This window comes from Quercus suber, unplaced genomic scaffold (genome assembly GCF_002906115.3).
Source record: "Quercus suber isolate HL8 unplaced genomic scaffold, Cork oak 2.0 scaffold_140, whole genome shotgun sequence".
NCBI lineage: Eukaryota > Viridiplantae > Streptophyta > Magnoliopsida > Fagales > Fagaceae > Quercus > Quercus suber.
In genome coordinates this window covers 284,007-294,946 of record NW_027069601.1, presented here as the reverse complement: position 1 = coordinate 294,946, position 10,940 = coordinate 284,007, and the positions used below count along the sequence as shown (strand labels likewise).

At 34.2% G+C, this 10,940-nt stretch overlaps 1 protein-coding gene across 1 annotated transcript; it reads right to left on the bottom strand.

Annotated features, from left to right (window-relative positions):
• Positions 1-1,413: 1,413 nt before the first annotated feature.
• On the bottom strand, positions 1,414-10,609 carry LOC112018355 (shaggy-related protein kinase kappa). Its single transcript, XM_065776685.1, is given in 6 exon segments — positions 1,414-1,539; positions 6,359-6,562; positions 7,282-7,381; positions 10,193-10,243; positions 10,335-10,475; positions 10,559-10,609. Coding segments are annotated over 5 exon segments (468 nt in total). The 5' UTR covers positions 10,359-10,475; positions 10,559-10,609; the 3' UTR covers positions 1,414-1,450.
• Between the last annotated feature and the right edge of the window lie 331 nt (positions 10,610-10,940).

Here is a 10,940-nt window from a genome sequence, read left to right as displayed (position 1 = left end):
CTTGTTTATACCGGGATTAGGCTTGATATTAACATGCTGGTCATGGTCACAAATCCGAGTATCGGATTTGGGGCTTGACAGGTCACCACCTCCGTTATACTAACCTCCCACCACCATCAAGACATCGAAACCGCTAAGGGTAATCTTTTTTTCTTTTTAAATTAGGGGCTTAAATATGATTTAGGTTAGGTAATTTGGTTAGCTAGTTTTTGTTTTTGGTATATAAGTAGAGAAAATATTTAACGCGCAATTTAAAGTCATATTCTACAATAGTTTAATTTTAAACCATCTATAAGACATGCATACATACTTGCCCACTCATGTCTTAATGTCGCATTATCGATGAGTTGAAGATAGTCAGAAAGTTGGGTATACTTTTATTTCATAGTATGAAATATGTGAACACAACACAAATTAATTTATTTCATGGTCACATTACTCTTTTGCATTTATTTTTGGTTTTATGATTTAAAAAATAATAATTTTATCTTAAGAAGGCTACAAATATGCAATAAAGCTACTAAACCAATTTTTAATATCTCAAAATGTATATGTTTCTTTACTCTAATTTAGTTTACTTTTTCTTTATAATTTATGTACAATATTATTCAAAACTATTTTACATAAAATATCATAAAATTATCTGTGCGAGCAACTTACTAGTTTTTTTTTTTTTTTTAAGTGAGTTTATTCAAGTAAAATAAGAGAAATACCAAAAATAACATTAATACACGTAGTAAAAAGTGAAATGTCAATTAAGGAACTAACTGCAGGTGTGACTTTTGATAGAATAAAAGGATGGAATCGATTATATATAGATTACAAAATCATTTTCAACTAATTAGCAAAAGAAGACTTGTTACAGAATTCACTATATAGTGCCAACTGTAAAATTGGGGGCATGGACAGCCACAAATCAGCAATAGATATTCCCAATCAACCATAACAAATGCAAGTAGTGTAGTCTTAGGAACAAGTTTCAGACATGAGCCTAATATTTTCGTTGAAAACGTCAAAGATCAACCACACCTATAATTTTTATAAGGAGATCTTTGTCATGGTTATATATGGGTAAAAACATAAAAATCGACCAAGGGAAGAACGAGATCATAAGAAGAGTTGCTAAAAGAAAACATTTTTAGCACAGGGTATACATACATACATGCTCATACCCTTCATCTTACTAAAATCCCCTGCAATTGGGGTCACAATAAATACACATGATATAAGTCATATAGTGTCTTTGAATTAAAATTTAAAAGCACCATCAGCAAGCAAATTCAAAGCCTCAGGTTTCCTCTACTGTCCTAGGAACTCCGTTTGTAGTACTCTCTCACAGGAGGCAAGATGACTAATAATAAGGGTGAGGGATTTTTGGACAGATGCTGATCATGACCAAATTAACCTGGGTGGAATGGCAACCAGAAGTAAGAAAGATTTGGTACGGTTGCTAAGAGTGCAAATCCATAAACAAGTTCTGCTTCCGAGCATGTTCTGGAATAAGTTTATTGATGATATCAGGTGGTATGCCTGAGAGCTCTGCCAATCTATATATATCTAAAAGCTGAAGCATAGCATTTATTGTTGCTATGCTCCAATTGAGCCACATCATCGCCATATCACAAAGTTTTTATTTTCCTTTTTTTTTTTTTTTTTGGGTTTCCACTTCATATATTCTCTTTAATCAATCCCATCCTCTCTCTCAACTCATCATCTTCCCATCAAACAAACGGCTAATGTTTATACTATTAGTGAATTTCTTATTGAATCCAAATTCCCTTAAATTCAGCAATCAGTCATTCTCTCTCTTTGACTTATCATCTCCTTATCAAAAAAACGGCTTCTTTCCCCCCATCAAAACATTCAATTGCCTCCCTTTGGATTTAAAACCCACTGATTTAATTTTTTTATATATAGGTTTTGAATTGCTTACTTTCCCTTCCATCAATCACCGAATTACAACTAGAATTAGAAGGTCTATTTGAGGTCAGTTTTTCTTTCTCTTCCCTTGAACTTCTTTCTTTTTTGCGGCAATTTTTTTATGATTTGTGTTGGATTTTCTTTTCTAGGGTTGTAAATACCATGTTTCTTTTTTCTTTTTTCCAATTTTCAATTGATAGTCTATCTCTTTGGATTCATGTTTACAATTTTTCCTTAGATTATTATGTTTTACCCATTAAAATTGTTTGTGTTTAAAGAATTGGAATGCGTTTTATTGATTTAGTAGATGATCATTTGCCTCTCATTTGTTTATTTTATTTTCTGAAGAGCTTTGTAATTTTTAAATTAAAAAACACATAAATCCTTGCTAATTTTCTTTTAATCTCATCTAAATCGATGCTAATTTATAACTTCTTAGGACACTTTGGAAGAGGAAACAAAATTTTATGATTGATAGGTATTGACCGTATGGTGTTCCTCTTTTTCTTTGTATTTGGGTACCATTTATCTTCTCAAAAACAAATTCTTACAATTTATAACTATTGCATCCATTTTATAATTGTGGACATGCATGCAATTTGCTTTATGTTTCCATGGTAATACTAATGTCCATTACTTTAAAATTAAAAAATTCTCTCAATTGAAGCATATACCTCAACGTGATCTCATTCTTATGAAATCTTGCAACTTAATTCAAATCATGCTAACCAATATATATATATATATATATAAATAGAATGATAATGTATGTCCAACATGAATTAAATCATATTACCTTAGTAATTAGCTTAATTAAGCTTATCTAATTCTTAGGAAAAAAAACCTTAAACTTATATCTTATATCTTATTGTTCGATTTGGCTATGATATGTTGCACTTTAATTCATCATACTCCTTAAATATTCAAAAATATAATAGAAATAATATAATAAATAAAATAGATAAATACAACAGGAAATCAACTAGGCATTTCTTTTGTACTACAAATTTCACTATTATAGTTCTTAAATAATATGTACTTAAATATTCACTATTAGATCTTTAGAAATACAATCAATTTTTTTTGCCTTCCTATATATTTCTTTGATCTAATTGAAAAAAAAAATCCATAAAATTCTCATTTATGAAGGAAATAATTTTCTCTGATAAAATTTTTGGGAAAAAAATAATGAATATAGAAAGTTTTAAATTTTTCATAAACCTATATGGTTGCCCAAAAGTCCTCTATTCAGACTTACTATTATGTTACTACATTGGATTTGATGAGTTCTTTTAAAAAGAAAATATTATATATATATATATATATAAATTAACTATGCAACTTACCAGTTATAAATACATTTTCAATTACCAAAACATACAAAGTCTCTTCCTCTTTCCCAACCTTTCCCCTCCCTCAACATTATGTATTGTATATACATTTTTCCCTTCCACTACACACATGCGGGCACACACACACACACACCCACATTTTATATTTATATTTGTTCTCTTTTAATCTCTCTTAAAACCAATAAGTATAGTATTTGTGATGGAATTTTTTTTTAATTATCACTACATATTTGTGATATCTTTTAATCTCTCTTTTATTATCACTAAAAATTAGAAATTGTGTTTGGCTTCATTTTGCTAGGTCCTTTTTCATGATCATTGGTTTATATGTTGTGAGTTGGGTTAAAGTTGCAGAACTGAGAGAGATCAAACAAGATACAGTTGCACCATGAATATTTTAGAAAGCAAGAGTATTATCATACAAAAACAAATATGGACATCTATAAACAATTATACCGTGATTACGTTTGCTTTCCCTACCCCTTTTATGCTATTTATTGATTGATTAAGATCAACTACACATTTTTATTTTTTGCAGAAACGATCAACAACACATTTAGCTTCCTTAGTTGTTCACATTTTTTAAATTGTATGGAAAGGAATAATAGAAATCAATATATGTTTTGGGGAGAAATTTTTTTGTAATAGTTGATTCTCATACATGAGTTTAGTGATTATCAAAATAGAAACTATTATAATTTTGTTTAATAGTTCTTATGTGATAAAATGGAAACAAAGTTTGGATAAATTGCTCAGTAATTTCTCCAAAAATGCAAAATAATGTTAGCTTTCATATGAAACCAACAAGATTCATTTTCATGTTCTAATAAAAATTATACATTCTCCAGTTTTTAATTGTGTTGTGTTTTGATACATATCTCACACTATTCTAACGTATTACAAAATATTTTGTTATATATAATAATTGAAAGTAAAATGCAACATGTTTCTTTGCTAAAAAAAACAATACACACACACATATCTCACACTATTCTAACGTATTACAAAATATTTTGTTATATATAATAATTGAAAGTAAAATGCAACATGTTTTTCACACACACACACACACTCACAATCAAGATAAAGACTTCTTTACTTACATAAAATTTATTATATATATTACAATGTAATCACATTATTGTGAGATGAGTTTGGGACTATTACTTATAAATCTCAACTATTATTCTCATTCTTTACTTAACAAAAAATAATATGACATCAAAATTATCCCGCACATTGCGCGGATCTGCGACTAGTAAGAATAAAAGAAAACATTAGTAAGCATTAGAAGCCGGGGCAAAACCAAACCAAAATAATTTCAACAGGTTCAAGAATGCACAAATGAGTACATTGTCTGTAACCAATGACAATTTCTCAATTCATTTTCTTTTGTCTAATCAGGTACAATATTTCATACCATTAAGTAGGAGAAGTAGAAAAATAAATCTCAATATTTTTTTTTTCTTCTTAATCTTCATTTTCTTTGGGATAAGTTGCAGGCTAGTTAATACCGTACCGTACCGTTCGGTACGGCCGGTATTTCTCTTACCGAACACTCAACCGGTACAGAAACATGCTTGTATCGTACCGTTTTAAATACCGGGCAGTACCGGACTATACCGGCTGTACCGGTGAAAATCAAACATTCCGGCCGAAAATTGAAATTCGGACGGTACAAAAAAAATCTATACTAATCACCTGCATTGTCATCCTCCGGTCACTAACCCGGCGCCGATCACCCACTGCCAGTTGCTGCTGCCACCGCTTCTTCTTCACCTTTGTCCCAGCATAAAAGCCGCTTCTTCTTCACCTTGTCCCAGCATAAATGTTCTCTCTTCTCTGTATACTTTTCTTGTTTTGTCCGCCTCTGATAGTCTAATAAATGTGAACGAATGACGTTTAAATGGGATAAAAGTAAAAACCGAAGTTAACTTTTCAAATTTTGTCTTTTTGACATCACACGGCTTGGTACTTTTATTATTATTATATTATCATTTTATTAAAAAGATAAAAACATTAATGAGATGTAGCAAACTGGTCAGTAGTAGTAATTAGATCTTCATACATTTTAAAAAATTATTAAGTTTTGTTAATAAATTATATAAAATTTGACTAATAAATATATAAATAATATATATAGCGGTAAATAATAAAAACATTAATGAGATGTAGCAAACTGGTCAGTAGTAGTAATTAGATCTTCATACATTTTAAAAAATTATTAAGTTTTGTTAATAAATTATATAAAATTTGACTAATAAATATATAAATAATATATATAGCGGTAAATTCGAAACGGTACACCGGTATTGACTGGTATCCGAAATATATCATACTGCTAACCAAACCGGTACAGCCTCCGGTACGGTATTGACTTCCTTGATAAGTAGTGTAGCTAGCTTCACTTTTATATTCTTTTTGGATAAGTAAAGATGAAATTCAGCTTCACTTTTATATTTATGTAACTGTTTTCAACATAGATAACATAAATGACATTTGATGAAGAAAAAAAGTTATAAATTGTAAGAGACCCCCTTTCGAAAATAAGAAGCTCACGCTATTAACATGATTGAGAAACATGCTTGGTATGAAAATAATGATGATGTTGATGAAAGATATCACCAAAAAAAAGAGTATATATGCTTCTAAATTCTAATTGTATAACCTATCAAACTTCCATGACTAGGTTTTTATCCCGGCTACAAGGGCAGACATATTACAACATCAAAAATTCTAAACTTTTACTACAATATAAATAAATCTGCGAAGGGAAAAGGATTAGTAAATGCAAGATCAGAAAGCACAATACTCATAAGATATGTTCATGCTGCTTCAAGGTTACTGAATTGCCCCACCTAAAGCTTTTCTCATCTAGGTTTGACAATACTACAACACAATCAAGCCACTACTTTCTTTTTCATTCTTTCTTCTTCTACTTCTTTTTTTATTATTATTTTAAAAAATATTCATAATAACAACAATGAACTTCAAAGAATTAACAACATGAAGGACAAAGTAAAATTTTCAAAGAAAAAGTAGGAACACCATGATGGTATGATACGCTTATTTTATTCACTATTTACCTGGGGCTTTAAAATTAAAGAGAGGAGGAAGAGGGCGGCCATTAGGAAGGTGAGTGTTTGGGTCCCTCAGCTCATCAAAGAAAGGATGAATTGGGAGAGTATACAGTGGAAATTAACTTACAGCAGTGCATCGCAAATTGGGAGAGTACTGAAAAAACCTACAAACGAGGTCCACTGCTTCTGGGGTAAACGTTTTTGGAAGACCTGTTTAATGAAAATACTATCAGAGAACAAATTTAAATGAAGAAGATCAAAAAAAAGGGCCGGGGGAGGGGGGGGGCGTGGGGCGGGGGGCGCGCGCAAATAATTTGCATGGGCTAATATGAGCATGCAAAGACACTACTAAAGTGATCATAAATTCTTCTGGGGAATAACATGAAAGATTCCTAGGCTGCTAGAATAGCTAGCACAAGCCTTGCCCTAAGCAGAAGTTATTCATGGTTTAAAGTTATTTCATGACCCATAACATATACCAACTGCTTCTCTCCCCATGCCAATGGCCAAGCCCCATTGTAACACCTCTCAAGACTTCTTGACAGTCTCAAACCATTGGTCTATATTCGCGTTTCCTTTCATTTTTTTTCTAAAATTACTCAGTGAACCTAAAAACCAGCAAAGCATGCACATCAACAACTCAGGAGAGTCAAAACCGCTACCTCTTTGGTTCCTGAGCCAGAGTCTTGCTCAAAAGTTCTACCTTTATATTTTTTTCCTTCACAGTTACTATATAAATAGGATCTTGGTCATGTTAGATGTCCTCAACTTGCCAAACAATGTCCAGTCCGAGGGATGTCTGATGTTAACACTGTCACTAAAGCATCCTCCAAAAACTGTGAAACTTAGACAGCCCACACGAAAAGGCACTGAAGAACAAAGACAATTGAAGACAATATAAAATGATACAAGCAAGGAAAAGGACACACCTTGCATGTGCCATGGATGAGGCTTTATCTGTGGGAACTTAAATTCAGTATAATTTGGATTCATGCACTTTATCTCCTCCCTGGTTGGAGTTCCCAAAACCTGGAAAAAGTTTTAAATATATGAAACACTTACTTAGACTTATGTTAACCACTAAAGTATATTTTTTAGTTTTACAATGACGAAAGATCTTGTACTCGTTTCCTATTTCACTTCTAAAAACACAAGGTGTTAGAAACTGAAAGAATATGGACAGACACCAAATATGAGCATGTCCCTCTATTTGCCTCAAATTGTAACATCTAGGAGTTATGGAGTAATGGTGTTAGATCATTACACTACCCCACTAAGTCTACTATCCCACTCAATATTAATGGAGTGGTGTGTATATAAACACCAAGAATGGTACCCATTGAATAGTGAACGACTTCTGTATTTCTCACAGTGTTTACAGTGTGTTGTGAGACTCTTAGGTTGTGGGTTATGTTTGCATCACTCTAATAGTGTGCAATATCGTCAGAGAAACATTTTTGGTTCGTGGATTACACAAATTGGAATTCAAAACGTGTTTAGATAGTTGGTCTGCGTGGAGGCTGGCTCTAGACAGCGTAGAACAATTTCAAAGCTCCTGTGTGATCATCGGTTTAGGCCAAGAAAGGTATGCCGAAAAACCGATTACTTATATTCTGCTGCTAGTTTTTATTTCTTACACAAGGTGAAAAGTTTTTAGCTAAGAGCATCCGCATCAGATGTGGCAAAAATTATGCCATTTTGCCACACTAAAACCCTACTTTATTATTTTACCACATTATTTTACAATATTCCATTTATCAGATGTTTTATATTACAATTCTATACATTAAAATAATATTTCCTACACATTAAAATAATATAAACAACACAATAAAATAATATATCTAACCCAATAAATAACAACCACAACACTGCTGCCGCCGCCGTCGCCACCACCACCATGGCAGCCACAATCCATCGGAACAAATCAGAACAACAACAACAAACCAGAAACCCATCAGAACTCCCTGATCAACCAAATAGAACAACAATTACATCGGAACAAACAACAAATCAGAAATCAACAAACAAACTCAAGCCGCCGACCCAACCAACCCATCAACAAACAAACAAACAAACTCAAGCAACCAACCTCGACCCACAATGCCGCCAACCTAAAATCTTGACCCACAACCCATAGCCAACCAAAACCAAATCGGACGCCCCACCACCTCAACCACAAACCCCGACAAACCCACCGCCTCCACACCCTCACCCACACCCACTTCCAAACCCAAAACCTTCATAATCCAAGTCAACCCAGACTCCAAACCCACCATCTTCATCGTCGTCATCGTCATAGCCTAGCCCATCCGAACCCACCCACCTCCGTCGGAACCAAACCCATCAAAACACAACCAAAAAAAAAAAAAAAACAGAAAAGCCATTGCTAGAAAGAAATCGGCGTCGGCGTCGGCGTTGGCATTGGCATTGGCATTGGCGTGGGCGTGGAAGAGCAGTGATGAGGATTGGGGTGAGAGAGAGAGGAGAGGATTGAGGTGAGAGAGGTGAGAATGACAGAGAGATGAGAGAGAGAGGAATAAAAAAAGAAAAAAAAAATTTGCCACACGCGTTCCGTACCGTGACAAATTTGTCACGGTACTATTCAATGTTGCAAAAAATATGGGATATGGCACATCTGATAAATGGGGTTAGAGCATCTGCATCAGATGTGGCAAAAATTATGCCATTTTGTCACACTAAAACCCTACTTTATTATTTTACCACATTATTTTACAACATTCCATTTATCAGATGTTTTATACTACAATTCTATACATTAAAATAATATTTCCTAGACATTAAAATAATATAAACAACACAATAAAATAATATATTTAACCCAATAAATAACAACCACAACAACCACAACACTGCTGCCGCCGCCGCCGTGGCAGCCACAATCCTTCAGTACAAATCAGAACAACAACAACAAACCAGAAACTCATTGGAACTCCCTGATCAACCAAATAGAACAACAACTGCATCGGAACAAACAACAAATCGGAAATCAACAAACAAACTCAAGCCGCCGACCCAACCAACCCATCAACCACAAACCCATCAACCCAAATCGGAAGCCCCACCACCACCACCACCTCAACCACAAACCCCGACAAACCCACCGCCTCCACACCCTCACCCACACCCACTTCCAAACCCAAACCTTCATAATCCAAGTCAACCCAGACTCCAAACCCACCATTTTCATCGCCTTCATCGTCATAGCCTAGCCCATCCGAACCCACCCACCTCCGTCGGAATCGAACCCATCAAAACACAGCCAAAAAAAATAAATAAATAAAGAAAAACCATTGCTAGAGAGAAATCGGCGTCAGCGTCAGCGCGGAAGTGATCGTCGGCGTTGGCGTTGGCGTGGGCGTGGAAGAGCAGTGATGAGGATTGGGGTGAGAGAGAGAGGAGAGGATTGAGGTGAGACAGGTGAGGATGACGGAGAGATGAGAGAGAGAGAGGAATAAAAAAAGAAAAAAAAATTTGCCACACGCGTTCCGTACCGTGGCAAATTTGTCACGGTACTGTTCAATGTTGCAAAAAATATAGGATATGGCACATCTAATAAATGGGGTTAAATGGTGCTTGGTGTGCCAAATGTGCCAAATATTTAACATTTGGCACATATGACACAGCTGATAAAGATGCTCTTAAATGGTGCTTGGTGTGCCAAATGTGCCAAATATTTAACATTTGGCACATAGCACAGCTGATAAAGATGCTCTAATACAATTGAGTTGATGTCAGTGGCCAAAATCCGAACCCCAATATATGAATAGTAAAAAGGATATTCACAAAGACAAATGAAAAATAATAAAGTAACCTCACCTTAATGATCTCAACTAGTTGGTCAACCCCACTTTCACCAGGAAACAAAGGCTGAAAGATAAGTTGGATTATAAGTGTTAATGGCAGTACACAGGACGGTAAAAACAGGGATAAGTCTGTATAATTTCAAGTATTGACCCACTTGTCCAAGAAGTAACTCAGCCATCACACAACCTGTAGACCATATATCTATCGCAGTTGTGTACTCGGTGGCACCAAATATGAGCTCTGGAGCACGATAATATCTTGAACAGATGTAAGAAACATTGGGTTCTCCTTTCACCTGATAAAATGCAAAAGGGATAAACTCAAAGCAAATAATAAAACACAACCATCAATAACCAAGGGGAGAGGCATGAAACTTACCAACACTTTTGCACTCCCAAAATCACAAAGTTTTAGTTGATGTGTATGGGGATTGACCTGGACAATGAACACTTAGCACTTTAGTGTGAAAATTATGATGGAAATAAGCATGTGTGCAGCGGAAAATTAACGGATCTATTTCATTCTCAATCTATAACATGTACTATGTAAATTTCAGAATTCGAGTATAAGAAAGCGTACCTTGAAGCGGTGAATTTCAAAACAAAGATCGAAGCACTTGAGAATATTTTTAATCTTCACTCCAATTCCACTAACGCCCAAGAAGTGTGGACTCTCAATCAGTTACAAAAGGAGAATTAAAAGAGTGACTTACACTCTCATACACACTACTTTTCAATGATGTTTTTCACCCTCTAATAAT